The 20,415-nt window shown below is 50.0% G+C and overlaps 1 protein-coding gene across 2 annotated transcripts in view; it reads left to right on the forward strand.

Annotated features, from left to right (window-relative positions):
• Nucleotides 1-18,705, forward strand: part of ilk (integrin-linked kinase) — a 77,952-nt gene extending 59,247 nt beyond the window's left edge. For both annotated transcript variants that reach the window (XM_059963524.1, XM_059963523.1), the window contains exons 6-13: nucleotides 2,920-3,003; nucleotides 6,049-6,134; nucleotides 7,200-7,309; nucleotides 7,871-7,998; nucleotides 9,936-10,057; nucleotides 14,225-14,324; nucleotides 16,058-16,188; nucleotides 16,846-18,705. In XM_059963524.1, the coding sequence (XP_059819507.1) occupies nucleotides 2,920-3,003; nucleotides 6,049-6,134; nucleotides 7,200-7,309; nucleotides 7,871-7,998; nucleotides 9,936-10,057; nucleotides 14,225-14,324; nucleotides 16,058-16,188; nucleotides 16,846-16,995 (911 nt within the window). In that variant the 3' untranslated portion in view covers nucleotides 16,996-18,705. The remainder of the gene's footprint in view (nucleotides 1-2,919; nucleotides 3,004-6,048; nucleotides 6,135-7,199; nucleotides 7,310-7,870; nucleotides 7,999-9,935; nucleotides 10,058-14,224; nucleotides 14,325-16,057; nucleotides 16,189-16,845) is intronic.
• Nucleotides 18,706-20,415: the final 1,710 nt, after the last annotated feature.

A 20,415-nucleotide genomic window follows, 5' to 3' on the forward strand; every position in this document is an offset into this window, starting at 1 on the left:
TTAACCTACTAGGAGTCTTGCACAAGGACTCCTAAGTCCCTCTGCATCTCTGATGTTTGAATCTTCTCCCCATTTAGATAATACTCTGCACTATTGTTCCTTTTACCAAATGCATTATCATACATTTTCTAACACTGTACTCCATCTACCACATTTTTGCCCATTCTTCCAATCTGTCTAAGTCTTACTGCAATCGCACTGCTTCCTCAGCACTACCTACCCCTCCACCTATCTTCGTATCATCTGCAAACTTTGCCACAAGCCATCAACTCCAATATGTAAATCATTGACTAACAAGGTGAAAAGTAGCAGTCCCGATACTGACCCCTGAGGAACATCACTTGTCACTGGCAAGCAATCAAAAAAAGGCCCCCTTTTATTCCCACTCGCTGCCTCCTGTCTGTCAACCATTTCTCTATCCATGCCGGTATCTTTCCTGTAACGCCAAAGGATTTTCTCTTGTTAAGCAGCCTCATGTGTGGCACCTTATCAAATGCCTTCTTAAAATCCAAGTAAGTTACATCACCTGCCTCTCCTTTGCCACCCTGTTTGTAACTTCCTCAAAGAACTCTAACAGATTTGTCAGGCAAGATTTCTCTTTACAGAAACCATGCTGACTTTGACTTAATTTAACATTAATCACCAAAGACCCCAAACCTCGTTCTTAATAATAGACTCCAACACTTTCCAAACCACTGAGGTTAGACTAACTGACCTATAATTTCTTTTGCCTTCCTCAATTTCTTAAAGAGTGGAGTGACATTTGCAATTTTCCAGTCTTCTGGGACCATGCCAGAGTCAAGTGATTCTTGAAAGATTATAACCAATGCATCTGTTATCTCTTCAGCAACCTCTCTCAGGACTCTGGGGTGTAGTCCATCTGGTCCAGTTGACTTACCCACCTTCAGACTTTTCAGTTTGCCTAGCACTACTTCCTTTGTAGTAGCAACAGTACTCAGTCCTGACATTGAAGGACGTCTGGCACACTGCTGATCCTAGTGTCAGTCTTCCACAGTGAAGTTAGATGCAAGGTACTCATTAAGGTCTTCTTCATGTCTTTGTCCCCATCTCTACCTCACCAGCTTCATTTTCCAGTGGTCCCATATCAACTCTCACCTCCCTTTTACTCTTTAAATAACTAAAAAACTTATAGTATCCTGCTTTATCATATTGGTTAGTTTGCCCTCATATTTCATCTCTTCCCTTCTTATTGTTTTTTTTATTTGCCTTTTGTAGATTTTAAAAGCTTCCCAATCATCCAGCTTCCCACTCAGTTTTGCTACCTTATATACTCTTTTTTATGCAGTCCTGAACTTCACTTATCAGCCACAGTTGCCATTAGAAAACTTTTTCTTTTGTGGAATATAACTATCCTGCACCTTGTGAACTATTCCCAGAAACTTCAGCCATCACTACTCTGCTGTCATCCCCACCAGTATCCTCCTCCGATCCACCTGGGCGGGCTCCTCTCTCATGCCTCAACGGTCCCCTTTATTCCCTTGCAATAAAGATGCATGTGACTTGTACTTCTCCCACTCAAATTGCAGTATGTATTCAATCATATGACTACTGCCTCCTAAGGGTTCCTTTACGTTAAGCTCCCTAATAAGATCTGGGTTATTGCACAACTCCCAATCTAAGATAACCTTTCCCCTAGTAGAATCAAGCACCAGCTGCTCATAAAGCCATCTCATAGGCACTCAACAAACTCCCTCTCTTGTGATCCGACACCAACATGATTTTCCCAATCCCCTTGCATACAGAAGTCCATTACAATTGTGACATCACCCTTATTACATGTCTTTTCCAGCTTCCTTTGCAATCTCAACCCCACATCTTGGCTACTATTTGAAGGCCTGTATATGATTCCCATAATAGCAGATAGTGACATCAGATACAATAGACCGACCCTTCTGGACATTGGAAAGATGGCAATTATCCACTATGTGCCGCTTTTCCTACGCTGGGAACCCCTGCTTGCACGATCCATGGGGGACTCGTCTCCTACACCACCACCTGGGAAGAAGATCAGTGCCCGCCACTCCCTAGCATACTCCTGGCTAATGCTCAGTCCCTGGATAACAAGCTTTGTGAACTGAGAGCCAGAATCTCTATCAGCGGGAAACAAAAGAATTCCACTACTTACACGGAACTTCTGATCCAGGATTTCTGCTGCAGGAAACACCCTCTCCACATCCACTCCATCTAGGTCTTTCAATCTTTGATAGGTTCAATCAGATTTCCCTTTTCTCTTCTGAACTCTAGCCAATACAAGACAAGATATAAACCCTTTCATTAATCTTTTCATTCCTGAGATCACTATCATGAACCTCCTGTGAACCCTGTCCAATGCCAACCTATCCTTCCTCAGTCACTGGTCGGAGTTCAGTTCTCACCACTGTCTGTAAGGAGTTTGTTCGTCCTCCCAGTGACTGTGCTGGCTTCCTCCAGATGCTCCGTTTTTTTCCTCATGTTCCATGGACGTACAGGTTAGGGTTAGTAACTTGCGGATATTCTGTGGCATGCCGACATTTGTGGGTTGCCCAACATAATCCTCGCTGATTTGATTCGACATAAATGATGCATTTCTCGGAATGTTTTGATGTACATGTGACAAATAAAGCTAATCCTTAATTTTCGTCGTCTTTATACAACCCCACTCACAGTATACTCTGCTCAATCTCTATGTCTGTGTCTCTGTCTCGGTCTCTTTGTCTCTCTGTCTGTCTTTGCCTCTCAACTCTAAACCTCCCTTTGTCTGTCTGTCTGTCTCTCTTTGCCTGCCTCATTCTCTCACAACTCTAACTCTCTCTTTTTCTCCCTTTCTCTGTCTGCCCCTCCTCCTCCCCCACATCTCTAGCCCTCCCTCTTTCTGTCTCTCCATCACACAGCTCTAACTCTCCCTTCTTTCCCCCACAGAACGTGCAGAAAAGCTAGGCCAGAGTCTAACTAAAGTTCCCTATAAGGACACCTTTTGGAAAGGGACAACTCGTACTCGACCAAGTGAGTGTCCAGTAACCTGTGTTCATACTTAACCTGCAGGACAGAGCAAACTGGGTGATAGGAGGGGGAAAGGGTTCAGGAGCCACCCTGTGGCCATCGCCTCAACAATATATGTATGACTTTGGATACTATGGGGGAGGGGTGGTGTGACTTAGCAGGGGAAAGTCACAGTGGTCGGGTCTCTGGCAGTGAGTCTGGCTCTGTTACTCAAGGGAAGGGAGGAGAGGCATACTGTGGTGATAGGAATTTTGTTAGTTAGGGGAATGGACAGGGGATTCTTGGGTGAGAACAAGATTCCCATATGGCATGTTGCTTCCCAGGTGCCAATGCCTGGGACATACGAGTCCTCAGCATTCTTATGTTGGAACTGCCAGAAGTCATGGTGCATGTCGGTAGGACGAGTGATGAGGTTCTGCAGAGGGAGTTAAATGCTAAGTTAAAGGGCAGGACCTCCACGGTTGTGATCTCAGGACATGTGCTAGTGAGGCCAGAGCTAGGAAGAGTATACAGTTTAGCATGTGGTTAAGGTGTTGGTATGGGAGGGAGGGCATAAAATTTTTGTATCATTGGGCTCTCTTCCAGGGAATGTGGGACCTGTACAGAAGGAATGGTTTGCGCCTGAACTGGAGAGGGACTAATAGGCCAATGGGAAGGTTTGTTAATGCTGCGTGATGGGGTTTAAACTCGAGTTGCAGAGGGATGGGAATCAGAGTGCCAGAACAGTTAGTGGAGAGGTTGTGGAGGCAGATTTTGATAAGATCTCAGTCAGGAATCAAAAGATTGAGCATGGTATGAGTGACTAGTATCCTGAGCTGCATATATTTCAATGCAAGAAGTATTGTAGGAAAGGCAGATGAGCTCAGGGTATGGATCAACACCTGGAATTATGACATAGTAGCTATTAGTAAGACTTGGTTGCAGGAGGGGCCGGACTGGCAGCTCAATATTCTGGGGTTATGTTCTGTTAGCCGTGACAGAGCAGGAGGGATGAAAGGAGCAGGGGTGGTGTTACTAGTCAGGGAAAACATCATGGCAGTACTCTGTCAGAACAGATTGGAGAACTCAACTAGTGAGGTGTTATGGGTGGAACTGAGAAATAAGGACGGTGTGACCATGTTAATGGGGCTATAATTACAGAACACCCGAAGGACATAGGGATTTGGAGACCAAATTGTAAAGAAATCACAGACTGTTGCAGAAACATGAGGTTTTTATAGTAGGTGATTTTAACTTTCCACATCTTGACCGTAATTTCTGTACTGTAAAAGGACCAGATTGGATAGAGTTTGTTAAAAATTATTCAGGAAGGTTTCCTTCATCAGTACTGTCCCAGCCAGAGAACGTGCAATATTAGATCTGCTATTAGGGAATGAGTCAGGGCAGTTGACCTTAGTTTGTGTAAGGGAACTGTATAGAGACCACGGTCCCATTAATTTCAAAGTATATTTGAAACGAGATAGGTCTGATCCAAGAGCTGAAATTCTAAATTGGCAAAAGGCAATTTTGATGGTATCAGAAATGATCTGATAAGGTAGATGGTAAGGTACTGAGGAGTGTGGTAGAATAAAGGGATCAGGGAATACAGGTACATCTTTTGTTGAAAGTGGCATCATAGTTGGATAGGGTCGTAAAGAAAGCTTTTGGCATATTGGCCTTCATAATGCATTGAGTATAGAAAATGGGATGTTAAGTTGAAAATGTATAAGCCTTCGGTGGGGTCTAATTTGGAGTACTGTGTGCAGCTTTGATCATCTACTTACAGGAAAGTTGTAAACCAGGTTGAAAAACTCCAAAGAAAATTTGCAAGGATGTTGTTGGGTCTGGGGGACCTGAGTTATAAGGAAAGATTGAATAAGTTAGGATTATATTATTTAGAACGTAGAAGATTGAGGAGATTTGACAGAGGTGTACAAAATTATGAGGGGTACAGACAGGGTAAATCTAAGCAGGCTTTCCCCACTGAGGTTGGCGGGACTACAACCTGAAGTCCTGGCTTGAGGGTGAAAGGTGAAAAGTTTAAGGGAAACCTGTTCACTCAGAGAGTCATGACAGTGGATAATGAGCTGCCAGAACAAGTGGTCCGTGTGAGCTCAATTTCAATTTTTTTGAGAAGTTTGGATAGGTACATGGATAGTAGAGATATGGAGAGCTATGGTCCCAGTGCGGGTCATTAGGAAGGTTTTGGCATGGACTAGATGGGCTGAAGGGCCTTTCCCTGTGCTGTACTTATTTATGACTCCATTTATTCCTGAATGTGGTTGTGTAGGACTTCAGGTTTCTCTACCTCCTGCCCGATGGGAGCTGAGAGAAGATGGTGGGGAACTTTGATGATGGATGTTGCCTTCTTGAGGCTGTGCTTCACGTACTGTAGGTATTACCAATGGTGGGGACAGATGTGTCCATGATGTATTGGGCTGAGTCCTCTACTCCCTGTTCTACCCCTGAGTGCCCGTTTGTGTGGGTCATTCTGTGAGTTACACAGTAGGTCTTAGTCAGTGGCTGTTGGTTGGTCTTTTGGTGTTGAGTCAGTCTGTGGAGTGTGGGTTGGTCTGCAAATGACATGGTAGGTGTGGATCAATCTGTGGGGTGCGGATCAGTCTGCTTGCAGGTATGTCCATTTATTACATCCCAGGGGTGGTTCTGTCAGCGAGTTGTGGGTCAGTTGGTGGTGTGATTCATTTCACAGGGAGTGGGTCAGATCAGTTAGTGGTGTGGAACAGTTCATCGGGCACTGGTGGACTTCTGGGTTGGCGGTGTGGGTAGATGTAGTACACTGGGATTACACTGAGTGTTGGTTGGTGGGTGTGTGTCGGACTGGTTACACTGGGTTTCACCACAGGTGTGGGTCAGTCCATAGGTCAGACTGGGGTGGTGGTAAGTGTCTGCAGGGTGTGGACAAGTCTTGTTGCTCTGGTTGGCGGTGTCACTGTGGGTTACAACACATGAGTGGGTCAGTTGGTGGTGTAGGTCAGTCTCTGGGGTGTGATTTGATCCGGCGACACCGCAGCGAAGACAGTGACCATGTACCTGTTGTACTGTTTGCAGGAAATGGAACACTGAACAAACATGCTGGCATTGACTACAAACAGCTCACCCTGAATCATAAACTCAACGAGAACCACTCAGGGGAGGTAACATCTTTCCTCACGTTCCAACAACCCCGATATCCTCGTGTTCCAGTTAACCCCAATACCCCCGATGATAGAGCTACTGCTGTTGACTCGGGTAAAATGTTGGATGATGGAATACCCTGTGGTGTGTGGAGAAATTCATTAGTTATAAGCGGCAACTATAATACGAGGAAAGTTGATGAGGCTGAAGCAGTGGATGGTGTCTATATGGACTTCAGTAAGGCCTTTGACAAGGTTCCGCATGGAAGGTTAGTTAGGAAGGTTCAATCGTTAGGTATTAATATTGAAGTAGTAAAATGGATTCAACAGTGGCTGGATGGGAGATGCCAGAGAGTAGTGGTGGATAACTGTTCGTCATGTTGGAGGCCGGTGACTAGTGGTGTGCCTCAGGGATCTGTACTGGGTCCAATGTTGTTTGTCATATACATTAATGATCTGGATGATGGGGTGGTAAATTGGATTAGTAAGTATGCAGATGATACTAAGGTAGGTGGTGTTGTAGACAATGAAGTAGGTTTTCAAAGCTTGCAGAGAGATTTAGGCCAGTTAGAAGAGTGGGCTGAATGATGGCAGATGGAGTTTAATGCTGATAAGTGTGAGGTGTAAGATAGAGTTGACGTGGATAGGCTTTTTCCATTGAGAGTAGGGGAGATTCAAACAAGAGGACATGAGTTGAGAATTAGGGGGCAAAAGTTTAAGGGTAACACGAGGGGGAGTTTCTTTACTCAGAGAGTGGCCTCTGTGTGGAATGAGCCTCCAGTAGAAGTAGCAGAGGCAGGTTTGGTATTGTCATTTAAAGTAAAATTAGATAGGTATATGGACAGGAAAGGAATGGAGGGTTATGGGTTGAATGCGGGTCAGTGGGACTAGGTGAGGGTAAACGTTCGACACGGACTAGAAGGGCAGAGATGGCCTGTTTCCGTGCTGTAATTGTTATATGGTTATATGGCTGCAGGATGAGTGTGTGCAGCGTGTCACTGGGTCCACTGCAGGCCCAGTATGAGGAGCCGTTGCAGAGTGAGCAGCGAATGGTCCATTGATAAGGAGGTCTCTTTGTGTCCCCAGCTCTGGAAGGGCCGCTGGCAAGGTAATGACATTGTGGTCAAGGTGTTGAAGGTGCGAGATTGGACCACACGCAAGAGCAGGGACTTCAACGAGGAAAACCCCAAACTCAGGTGGCGGCAGTGGGGGGGTTTGTGTGGGTGTAGTAGCAGTGCCAGGGTGAGTAGGGTGGTAGTTGGGTGAAGGGGAATGTGGGTGTTGGGAGAGTGATGGAGTCGGGCAATTGTGGGAGTGTAGTGTTCGGGTGGGGATTGTTGAACATAGGGCTGGGACTGTGGGAGGAGCAGAGGGAAGGAGATGGGTGTGTGGGCTGGGGGGTGTGGTGTGGAGGAGCAGAGGGAGAATGAGATGAGGGTGTGGTGGGGGGGTAAGATGGTGGGAGGTGTTAGTGTTCAGGTGGGGGCTGTTGAAATAGGGCAGGGACCATAGGGGAAGGAGTGGAGGGAGGGTGGATGGGGGTGTGAGCTGGGACGTGTTAGTGTTCGAACAGGGGCTGTTGAGAATAGGGCAGAAGATGTAGGGGGGAGGAACGGAGGGAGGTGAAATGGGTGGATGGGGGTGTGGGCTGGACAGAGGGTGAGGCAAGTATGTGAGAGCGTTCAGCCCTGTTTGGGTCACACTGTCCATACGTGGAATCATTTGCTAACTATCTCTGATTTCACTCTGACCCACAGAATATTCTCCCATCCTAATGTGCTGCCGGTGCTGGGCGCCTGTCAGTCGCCTCCTGCTCCCCACCCCATTATCATCACACACTGGATGCCTTACGGATCTCTCTACAACGTTCTGCATGAGGGAACAAGTGAGTGCAGGTGTGGGGATGAGGATGCCGATCCTCTTTAACATCTGAGGGTCTGTTCACACACAACTGCCTCAGTATGTTGCCCTTGCTGAGGGAGAAGTGTGTGTGCGTTCATCTAGGTCTCACTGAGGGAGGAGTGTGTGTTCATCTGGGTCTCACTGAGGGAGGAGTATGTGTTCATCTGGGTCTCACTGAGGGAGGAGTATGTGTTCGTCTGGGCCTGGCTGAGGGAGAAGTGTGTGTTCATCTGGGCCTGGCTGAGGGAGGAGTGTGTGTTCGTCTGGGCCTGGCTGAGGGAGGAGTGTGTGTTCGTTTGGGCCTGGTTGAGGGAGGAGTGTGAGGTCGTCTGGGCCTGGCTGAGGGAGGAGTGTGTGTTCATCTGGGTCTCACTGAGGGAGGAGTGTGTGTTCGTCTGGGCCTGGCTGAGGGAGGAGTGTGTGTTCGTCTGGGCCTGGCTGAGGGAGGAGTGTGTGTTCGTTTGGGCCTGGTTGAGGGAGGAGTGTGAGGTCGTCTGGGCCTGGCTGAGGGAGGAGTGTGTGTTCATCTGGGTCTCACTGAGGGAGGAGTGTGTGTTCGTCTGGGCCTGGCTGAGGGAGAAGTGTGTGTTCGTCTGGGCCTGGCTGAGGGAGGAGTGTGTGTTCGTCTGGGCCTGGCTGAGGGAGGAGTGTGTGTTCGTCTGGGCCTGGCTGAGGGAGGAGTGTGAGGTCGTCTGGGCCTGGCTGAGGGAGGAGTGTGTGTTCATCTGGGTCTCACTGAGGGAGGAGTGTGTGTTCGTCTGGGCCTGGCTGAGGGAGGAGTGTGTGTTCGTCTGGGCCTGGCTGAGGGAGGAGTGTGTGTTCGTCTGGGCCTGGCTGAGGGAGGAGTGTGTGTTCATCTGGGCCTGGCTGAGGGAGGAGTGTGAGGTCGTCTGGGCCTGGCTGAGGGAGGAGTGTGTGTTCGTCTGGGCCTGGCTGAGAGAGGAGTGTGAGTTCATCTGGGTCTCACTGAGGGAGGAGTGTGAGTTCCTCTGGGTCTCACTGAGGGAGGAGTGTGAGTTCGTCTGGGCCTGACTGAGGGAGGAGTGTATTTATTTATTTTTCTGTGTTGTGCCCTCACTTAGAATTCAGCACTCCATGAGAGTATTTCAATTCTGATAAGAAGTCACATCTGTAAACCTGTTTTCGTTGATGAAGATTTATCTGGTTGTTGTGTCAATTTCTTCTGGCCTGTAATTCCTTAGGTAGTGTTACTCTAAGTGTGTTTGAGTGTACATCATGTTTCCTAATAAAATTTCTCATTTCAGTTCTTATTTTTGTTTGTAACTTTTCCGGATTTGCTGTGGACTAAGCTATTTTGCCAAAAGAATACACTAATATGAGTATAGCAAAAGGGTTTATTGCTTTTGTTATATTGTCACTGTTGAGCTCTGTTTGCCAGAGTTTTGGAAGTCTTGAAGTGAATTCTGTTCAAAGTTTTCCCTTTATCGCACTATGATCTGTTTTCTTTGTTTGTTGGTATCCCAGATACTTGTATGGGTATTCCACCAGCTCTATTGCACCTTTCCTTATGTTTAATATTCCGCACTTATCCGGTCCAAAGTTCTTGTTTATATTTTTAGAAAATAGTTCTGTTTGAATGAATTGTGTTATCTTTGCTGATGAAGGAGCTTGTAATTTCAAATCTGCCACGTGTAGCAGATGTGACAAAGTATAATTTGGTTGTCTCTGTTCTCATCAGTAAATTAGGTTATTATTATTATTATTTTTGTCTTTGTGATTGTTTTTCTGAAATTGTAAAAATATTTGCTATTTGTGCTACATGCTACGTGTTGGGAATGTGCTTTGCACCTTGTCCCTGGAATAACTCTGCTATATTTATGTGTGGTTGAATGATAATGGAACTTAAACTTGAAATTTGAAACCCCTGACTCCTCTGCACTCTCACTCTCCCCGTTACAGATTTTGTGGTGGATCAGAGCCAGGCGGTGAAGTTTGCCCTGGACATTGCCCGCGGCCTGGCCTTCCTGCACACTCTCGAGCCCCTTATACCACGGCAGTATGTCAATAGCAAGAGCATCATGGTGAGACACCCCTCCTGACCCCACTGCTCTGTCAATGAATGGGCCCCTGGATGGGGCTGGAGTGTCTGGTTATTGCAGTTGCAGCCATGGGCAGTTTTGGGTCCCTTATCTAAGAAACGATGTGCTGGCATTGGAGAGGGCTCCAAAGGCAGTTCAGCAAAATTACTTCAGGAATGAAAGGGATAATTGATAAGGAGACTTTGATGGCTTTGGGCCTTTACCTGCTGGAGTTTAGGAGAGTGAGGATGGATCTCACTGAAACCTATGGAATATTGAAAGGCCTAGATAGTGTGGATGTGGAGAAGTTGTTTCCTATAGTGGAGGAGTCCAGGACCAGGGGACTGGGAGGGTTGGGATGGTTTGAATCAGCACTGTGGGGCAGGGAGGGTGAGGAACAGGGATTGTAGTGGTTTGTATCAGCTCTGTGGGGACAGGGAGGGTGGGGAACAGGGATTGGAGTGGTTTGTATCAGCACTGTGGGGACAGGGAGGGTGGGGAACAGGGATTGGAGTGGTTTGTATCAGCTCTGTGGGGACAGGGAGGGTGGGGAACAGGGATTGGAGTGGTTTGTATCAGCTCTGTGGGGACAGGGAGGGTGGGGAACAGGGATTGGAGTGGTTTGTATCAGCTCTGTGGGGACAGGGAGGGTGGGGAACAGGGATTGGAGTGGTTTGTATCAGCTCTGTGGGGACAGGGAGGGTGGGGAACAGGGATTGGAGTGGTTTGTATCAGCTCTGTGGGGACAGGGAGGGTGGGGAACAGGGATTGGAGTGGTTTGTATCAGCTCTGTGGGGACAGGGAGGGTGGGGAACAGGGATTGGAGTGGTTTGTATCAGCTCTGTGGGGACAGGGAGGGTTGGGATGGTTTGTATCAGCTCTGTGGGGACAGGGAGGGTGGGGAACAGGGATTGGAGTGGTTTGTATCAGCTCTGTGGGGACAGGGAGGGTGGGGAACAGGGATTGGAGTGGTTTGTATCAGCTCTGTGGGGACTGGGAGGGTTGGGAACAGGGATTGGAGTGGTTTGTATCAGCTCTGTGGGGACAGGGAGGGTGGGGAACAGGGATTGGAGTGGTTTGTATCAGCTCTGTGGGGACAGGGAGGGTTGGGATGGTTTGTATCAGCTCTGTGGGGACAGGGAGGGTGGGGAACAGGGATTGGAGTGGCTTGTATCAGCTCTGTGGGGACAGGGAGGGTGGGGAACAGGGATTGGAGTGGTTTGTATCAGCTCTGTGGGGACTGGGAGGGTGGGGAACAGGGATTGGAGTGGTTTGTATAAGCTCTGTGGGGACTGGGAGGGTGGGGAACAGGGATTGGAGTGGTTTGTATCAGCTCTGTGGGGACTGGGAGGGTGGGGAACAGGGATTGGAGTGGTTTGTATCAGCTCTGTGGGGACTGGGAGGGTGGGGAACAGGGATTGGAGTGGTTTGTATCAGCTCTGTGGGGACAGGGAGGGTGGGGAACAGGGATTGTAGTGGTTTGTAGCTGCTCTGTGGGGACTGGGAGGGTGGGGAACAGGGATTGGAGTGGTTTGTATCAGCTCTGTGGGGACAGGGAGGGTGGGGAACAGGGATTGGAGTGGTTTGTATCAGCTCTGTGGGGAAAGGGAGGGTGGGGAACAGGGATTGGAGTGGTTTGTATCAGCTCTGTGGGGACAGGGAGGGTGGGGAACAGGGATTGGAGTGGTTTGTATCAGCTCTGTGGGGACTGGGAGGGTGGGGAACAGGGATTGGAGTGGTTTGTATCAGCTCTGTGGGGAAAGGGAGGGTGGGGAACAGGGATTGGAGTGGTTTGTATCAGCTCTGTGGGGACAGGGAGGGTGGGGAACAGGGATTGGAGTGGTTTGTATCAGCTCTGTGGGGACTGGGAGGGTGGGGAACAGGGATTGGAGTGGTTTGTATCAGCTCTGTGGGGACAGGGAGGGTGGGGAACAGGGATTGTAGTGGTTTGTAGCAGCTCTGTGGGGACAGGGAGGGTGGGGAACAGGGATTGGAGTGGTTTGTATCAGCTCTGTGGGGACAGGGAGGGTTGGGATGGTTTGTATCAGCTCTGTGGGGACAGGGAGGGTTGGGAACAGGGATTGGAGTGGTTTGTATCAGCTCTGTGGGGACAGGGAGGGTGGGGAACAGGGATTGGAGTGGTTTGTATCAGCTCTGTGGGGACTGGGAGGGTGGGGAACAGGGATTGGAGTGGTTTGTATCAGCTCTGTGGGGACAGGGAGGGTTGGGAACAGGGATTGGAGTGGTTTGTATCAGCTCTGTGGGGACAGGGAGGGTGGGGAACAGGGATTGGAGTGGTTTGTATCAGCTCTGTGGGGACAGGGAGGGTGGGGAACAGGGATTGGAGTGGTTTGTATCAGCTCTGTGGGGACTGGGAGGGTGGGGAACAGGGATTGGAGTGGTTTGTATCAGCTCTGTGGGGACTGGGAGAGTGGGGAACAGGGATTGGAGTGGTTTGTATCAGCTCTGTGGGGACAGGGAGGGTTGGGAACAGGGATTGGAGTGGTTTGTATCAGCTCTGTGGGGACAGGGAGGGTGGGGAACAGGGATTGTAGTGGTTTGTAGCAGCTCTGTGGGGACAGGGAGGGTGGGGAACAGGGATTGGAGTGGTTTGTATCAGCTCTGTGGGGACAGGGAGGGTGGGGAACAGGGATTGGAGTGGTTTGTATCAGCTCTGTGGGGACAGGGAGGGTGGGGAACAGGGATTGGAGTGGTTTGTATCAGCTCTGTGGGGACAGGGAGGGTTGGGATGGTTTGTATCAGCTCTGTGGGGACAGGGAGGGTTGGGAACAGGGATTGGAGTGGTTTGTATCAGCTCTGTGGGGACAGGGAGGGTGGGGAACAGGGATTGGAGTGGTTTGTATCAGCTCTGTGGGGACTGGGAGGGTGGGGAACAGGGATTGGAGTGGTTTGTATCAGCTCTGTGGGGACAGGGAGGGTGGGGAACAGGGATTGGAGTGGTTTGTATCAGCTCTGTGGGGACAGGGAGGGTTGGGATGGTTTGTATCAGCTCTGTGGGGACAGGGAGGGTTGGGAACAGGGATTGGAGTGGTTTGTATCAGCTCTGTGGGGACAGGGAGGGTGGGGAACAGGGATTGGAGTGGTTTGTATCAGCTCTGTGGGGACAGGGAGGGTTGGGATGGTTTGTATCAGCTCTGTGGGGACAGGGAGGGTTGGGAACAGGGATTGGAGTGGTTTGTATCAGCTCTGTGGGGACAGGGAGGGTGGGGAACAGGGATTGGAGTGGTTTGTATCAGCTCTGTGGGGACTGGGAGAGTGGGGAACAGGGATTGGAGTGGTTTGTATCAGCTCTGTGGGGACAGGGAGGGTTGGGAACAGGGATTGGAGTGGTTTGTATCAGCTCTGTGGGGACAGGGAGGGTGGGGAACAGGGATTGTAGTGGTTTGTAGCAGCTCTGTGGGGACAGGGAGGGTGGGGAACAGGGATTGGAGTGGTTTGTATCAGCTCTGTGGGGACAGGGAGGGTGGGGAACAGGGATTGGAGTGGTTTGTATCAGCTCTGTGGGGACAGGGAGGGTGGGGAACAGGGATTGGAGTGGTTTGTATCAGCTCTGTGGGGACAGGGAGGGTGGGGAACAGGGATTGGAGTGGTTTGTATCAGCTCTGTGGGGACAGGGAGGGTGGGGAACAGGGATTGGTGTGGTTTGTAGCAGCTCCTTGGGGACTGGGAGGGCGAGGAGATAAATTTTAAAGGGAAGACTCCCCACCATGGTTTACGCGGGCTCTTTCTTGGCCAGGTGAAAAGGTATTAGTGGGTGGGGATGATGTCACCCACCCCTCCCCACAATGCCATTGGTTCTTTGGGAGGGGAGGTGTGGGGTCCAGAGAGAATAGGGTAGGGAATGCGAGGGAACAGGAGTGTTAGGTAATGGGTGTGAAAGGGGGACTGGGGGAAGGGGCAGGTGGGGTATGTCCACAGCTCAGACCCAGGGGTGCGTGCCTTGACTGCTGGTAAATTGGAGAGGACGCTCATGTTGTTGAAGAGCTCACTGTGTGGCTCAACTAAAGAGGAATGGGATCACTGGGGGCTGCCTTCCCCCCTCCTGGCTGCTTTCTCTGAAAGAGGGCAGCCCGGAATGTGGGACAGGTCTCTTCCCCCACCCCGCTCTGCCCTGTGTTACAGGTTTGACTCTCTGTTTCCCACTCACAGATCGACGAGGATATGACTGCCAGGATCAGCATGGCCGATGTCAAGTTCTCCTTTCAGTGTCCTGGCCGGATGTACGCTCCTGCGTGGGTTGCTCCAGAAGGTGAGAATCGGCCGCAGTGTTTCCTGCTGTGTCCAGCTGGGGAACAGCCACACCTCAAGTGTGGAGTGGTGATCAAAGTAACAGCTGGAGATAAGGAAGTGATTGAATGTAATGTCATTGAATGCTACAGCACTTAAACAGGACTTTTAGCCCAGTTAGTCCATGCTGAACTGTTATGTTGCTGTGTCCCATTGACTTGCACATGGGCAATAGGCCTCCACTCATTTCCCATATATGTACCTGTCCAAATTTCTCTTTAAAAGTTGAAACTGAATCCACATTCACCACTTCCATTGACAGCTTGTTCCACACTTTTGCCACTCTCATGTTCCCCTTGAACATTTCACCTTTAACCCATGACCTCTAGTTCTAGTTTCACCCAACCTCAGTGGAAAAAGCCTGTTTGCATTTACCTCGTCACAAATGTATTGACTGATTCGGCTGGCACCCCAGGGTGCTGCAACTGAGGAGTTCAGGTTCAAGTTTAGTTCTCATTCAGCCATACATGAATACCCAGAAATTCAGCCAAATAAAACAGCATTACTCCAGGGCCAAGGTGCAAAACACAGTACCAACAGTCACACACAGCACAAGGCAGAAATGACACGTAAGATACAGTAAACATAGTCACGTTACAAAAAAATAAACTGATGGGATTTATACTCCTGTCAGTCCATGAAATGTGTGCAAGGTCAAGCAGCATGTGAGGAGAGTAAAGCACAGTTAATGTCCCAGATTGAGGCCCTGTTGTCAGACTGGGAGTTGTGGGAAAGACATTGAGGGTGGGGCAGGGTGGGGGTTGATGTCTGACAGGGTTAGTGTGGGGGCTGTGGCGTCACTCTTGTAGATCTGGCTGAGGACACAACTAGAGAGGAAGAAATGAAGAGGCAGGGTCAGAGAGATGGAGAGGCTGTGAGAGGGGGGTCAGATCTTATGGAAACGATCTTGAGAAGTGAATGTCAAAACAGGCCCTTTGGCCAATTGAGTCTATGCTGACCATCAACACTGCACCCACTTCCTTCTCCCCACATCTGGTCCCAGATTCCACTTCTCAACCACACACTGGGATAATTTACAGCGGCCGCTGAGCTGCATGTCGTTGGGATGTGGGAGAAAGCTGTAGCACCTGGGGAAGCTCACATGTTCACAGGGAGAGTGTGCAAACTCCACACAGACAGTGCCCAAGCTGTGGGTTGAACCTGGATCTCTGAAGCTGTGTGACAGTGGCACTACGAGCTGCACCAGTGCGCTGGGCAGAGGGGAAACAGAAGATGCCAGCGTTGCTGCTGAGGTGGTCATTCCACCTTTCGATGTTGCACACAGTAACAGGCCCACGCTGCCCAGTTACCCAATGACCCATCAGCCCTCTAACTGGTACATCTTTCGAATGTGGGAGGAAATCGGAGCACCCAGAGGAAACCCACGCAGTCACAGACAACGTGCAAATTCCTTACAAATGGCGGTGGGAATTGTGCCCGGATTGCTGGCAATGTAAAGCAGTGTGCTAACCAACATTAGAGTAGCCTACGATGAGCGTGTCGTGCGCCTCGGGAGATGAGATACCCCGTCCCTCTATCCCATCGTTAGTGTTGTGAAGATTGGGTAGGTCTGCCCCATTCCTATCCGCGGCCTTTTCCATCTTGCCTAGCCCTCCTGTCATGTACACAGAATTGTTTCTGCCCTGTCTATCCCTGACTTCCCGTGCTGCCTAACCCTATCTTCTCCGCACATAGCCCTTCAGAAGAAGCCAGATGAGATTAACCGGAGGTCGGCAGACATGTGGAGCTTTGCCATTCTCCTGTGGGAGCTGGTCACCCGTGAGGTGCCCTTCGCTGATCTCTCCAACATGGAGATTGGGATGAAGGTGAAGTGGGCAGCAGTGGTGTGGGAGACGTCCACCCCATGGGCAGACTCCATGTGGGAGGGGTGGTACTGAGGGAGGGTCACACTGGGAGGGGTGGTACTGAGGGAGGGTCACACTGGGAGGGGAGGTACTGAGGGAGGGTCACACTGGGAGGGGTGGTACTGAGGGAGGGTCACACTGTGGGAGGGGTGGTACTGAGGGAGGGTCACACTGTGGGAGGGGTGGTACTGAGGGGGGTCACACTGTGGGAGGGGAGGTACTGAGGGAGGGTCACACTGTGGGAGGGGAGGTACTGAGGGAGGGTCACACTGGGAGGGGTGGTACTGAGGGAGGGTCACACCGTGGGAGGGGAGGTACTGAGGGAGGGTCACACTGTGAGAGGGGTGGTACTGAGGGAGGGTCACACTGTGGGAGGGGTGATATTGAGGGAGGGTCACACTGGGAGGGGTGGTACTGAGGGAAGGTCACACTGGGAGAGGTGGTACTGAGGGAGGGTCACACTGTGGGAGGGGTGGTACTGAGGGAGGATCACACTGGGAGGGGTGGTACTGAGGGAGGGTCACACTGTGGGAGTGGTGGCATTGAGGGAGGGGGTTACTAGTCAGAGCTGCCCCTGCTGGTAGGGTGGATCCAGTGTAACTGTGTTGCCATCAACAGGTGGCACTGGAAGGGCTGCGGCCCACCATTCCGCCGGGGATCTCCCCCCATGTCTGCAAGCTGATGAAGATCTGTATGAACGAGGACCCGGCCAAGAGACCCAAGTTTGACATGATTGTACCCATCATGGAGAAGATGCAGGAGAAGTAGTGAAGGGATGCCATCAAGGAAGCCCCCCCCCCCCTTTCTATTCCCCTCCTCCTTACGGCCCCAGAACCCTTATGCTGCCCCTGTGGCTGCCCCATCAGGCTCTGTGTTTACCGAGGGGGTGTTGCCCGCTTCCCATCACTGCAGCTGACTTCCCCCACCCTAGGGCTGTCACGTCACCTCCCACGGAGAGCAGTCCACTCTGAATGTCAGCAGCCCAGCCGTCAGATTCATCGGCCTGGTCACTGTGAGTCTCACTGACCCCTGGGGGGCTTCAGCCAAGGCTCCTGCTCCCCATCTTGGTCCAGTGACCCCTTCCCTGGGTCACAGCGAGTGGAATTGGTGGAGAATCAGCCAAGTGTCCTATTCCACTGGCCCAGTAGACCAGAGCATGGTTGCCTTACTCCATTGCCTCACTGCTGGTGGTGGCACAGATATGCCCTCGGTGCCCTTCCTTGCAATGATCAACCCCTTCAGCAGGAGTCAGAGAGGGCAGCTCGTTGCCATCAGGGGCTCGTGTCACTGGCAGTGTACCCAGAGCCTTCCCTACATCTGATGCCATTCTTTGGCAATATATCCAGTGGCTCCCCAAATCCACACCTAGTACCATTTACCTGCAGTGCACTTAGTGCCTCCCCAACCTCACAGCCAGTGCTATTCACTGTAGTGTTTCCAGTGTCTCTGGAACCCACATTCAGTGCTAATCACTGGCAAAGTATCCAGTGCCTACCTCTGCCCCTTCATTCAGTGCCTACCTTTGTCCCCGCATCCAGTGCAATTCACTGGCAGTGTAATTCAGTGCCTACCATTGGCTCCATATTGGTGCTATTCACTGGCAGCGTTTCCAGTATCCCCCCCGACCCACACCCAGTGCTATTCAGTGGCAGTGTTTCCAGTGCCTCCCCAGACCCACACCCAGTGCTATTCAGTGGCAGTGTTTCCAGTGCCTCCCCAGACCCACACCCAGTGCTATTCAGTGGCAGTGTTTCCAGTGCCTCCCCAGACCCACACCCAGTGCTATTCAGTGGCAGTGTTTCCAGTGCCTCCCCAGACCCACACCCAGTGCTATTCAGTGGCAGTGTTTCCAGTGCCTCCCCAGACCCACACCCAGTGCTATTCAGTGGCAGTTTGTCCAGTGCCTCACAAAGCTACACCTAATGCTATTCACTGCAGTGTATCCCATGCCACTCTCTGGCAGTGTAATTCAGTGCCTACTGCAGGCCCCACATTTGGCTGGTGCCCATCACCACTGGGTGCCTGTCAGTGTTTTGTGGGGGGGTATTTGGCTTTTTTGCCCACTCCAAGTTCCTAGCATTCTCCCGACCTGACCCTAGAGTTCCAGGGGCGAAGGTCATTCTCCTGATCTGGCCCCAACCCCAAAGTTCCAGGAGAGAAGTTTGGTGTCCCAGGTGAAGGGCCGACTCTCTCCATTGGATGGGGCCAGACTGTTGCCCCTCCCACTGATGATCACTGTGGTGTTTGTCCCCACAGCCCCTGTGCCTTGAGTGGGATCTGGAGACCTCATGCCTATATCCCTGTCCCTTGCTCTGACTTCTCTTACCCGTTGTTCTGAACTCACCGCTGTCCTCAAATGGAGCTTGCTGATCATTTATCTAATTTATAAACCACTTTTATTTCCAATTTCTTATTGTATCACTGCTGTTTTATCAAAAATATAACGCGATTTTGCATTAAAGAGGATAGATTTCCAGATCGTATTGTGCATTTGTGTATTACAACACTGTCAGTAAGAGCAAGACCCTTAACAGTGTTGATGAGAAGAGGGATCTTGGGGTCAAAATTCATAACTCCCTGAACGTGGCTACACACTTGACAGAGTAGTTAAGAAATCATCTGGCATGCTTGCCCTTTATTAGTTGAAGAATTAAGTTCAAAAGTTAGGAAGTTACGTTGCAGCTTTATAAAATTTTAGTGAGGCCACATCTGCAGTTTTGGCTGCCCCATTAGAGGAAGGATGTGAAGGCTTTGGAGAGGCTGCAGGAGAGGTTCACCGGGATCCTGCCTGGATTAGACGGCATGTGCTACAAAGAAGGGTTGGACAAACTCGGGTTTTTTCTCTGGAGCAGGGGAGGCTGAGGGGAGATCTGATAGAGTTTAGAAGATTATGAGAGGCATAGATAGTGTAGACAGACAGTATCTTTTCCCCAGGGTTGAAATTCTAATACATTTAAAGAGAGGGGGGTAATTTCAAAGGAGATGTGAAAGGCAAGGATTTTTACACAGTGGTGGGTGCTTGGGGTGGGGGTAGAGACAGAAACATTAGAGACTTTTAAGGGATGGTTACATAGGTACATAAATGTGAGGAAAATGGGAAGATATGGACATTGTGTAGTCACAAGGAATTAATTTAATTGACCCTTTGATTATTAATTTAATTGGTTCTGCTCAATATTGTGGGCTGAAGGGCCTGCTCCTTTGCCACTTCCCAAACACTGCAGCACCGCAGCCACTGGGACGAGGGCCTGTCCATTTTAACCCAGAACTCCTGCCTATTATCATGTGTTTCACCTCCCCAAGGGTGGTTGGGGCCTCTCAATGTTGCGAGTACGAGTTGGTTAAGAAGGTGTATCGTGCAAAGGCCTTCATTTATCTACCCAAGACAGCAGACACCACCTCTGTAATCTGTATAGGGTCCATAATCTCACTTCTTTGTAGACTCCTGAGTAAACACAGGTGCAAAAAATCCATTTACGGTATCCCCCATCTCCTTTGACTCCACAGATAGATTACTACTATATTATCGAATTATAGCTAGCGAGCTAGCTGGAGTGTTTGCTGACATCTTCAACTGCTCCCTGCTTCAGTCTAAGATCCCCTCATGTTTTAAGAAGGCAATGATAATCCCGGTGCCAAGGAAAAGCAAGGTGGCATGCCTGAGTGACTACCGACCTGTGGCTCTAACCTCAATTGCTATGAAGTGCTTTGAGCGATTGGTTATGTCACACATCAACCATAACCTACCGGTCAACCTTGGCACTACATTCCTCCTTAGAACACCTGGAGAATTAAGACACATATGTAAGGCTCCTTTTCATTGACTACAGCGCTGCCTTTAATACCATGATTCCAAATAAACTGATTCCTAAGCTCCAGAACCTGGGTCTTAGCACTCAGATCTGCAACTGGATCTTCAACTTCCTCACAGACAGGACTCAGGCTGTAAAAATAGGGGACAAGCTCTCCTCTACAATCACTCTGAGCACCGGTGCCCCACAAGGCTGTGTACTCAGCCCCCTGCTGTACTCACAGTACACCTATGATTGTGTAGCCAAGTTTCCATCAAACTCAATACATAAGTTTGCTGATGACACCACAATTGTAGGCCGTATCGTGGGTAATGATGAGTCTGAGTACAGAGAGGAAATTAAGAACCTGGTGGCATGGTGCGAAGACAATAACTTC

The sequence above is a fragment of the Hypanus sabinus genome, chromosome 3 (genome assembly GCF_030144855.1).
Source record: "Hypanus sabinus isolate sHypSab1 chromosome 3, sHypSab1.hap1, whole genome shotgun sequence".
Lineage (NCBI taxonomy): Eukaryota > Metazoa > Chordata > Chondrichthyes > Myliobatiformes > Dasyatidae > Hypanus > Hypanus sabinus.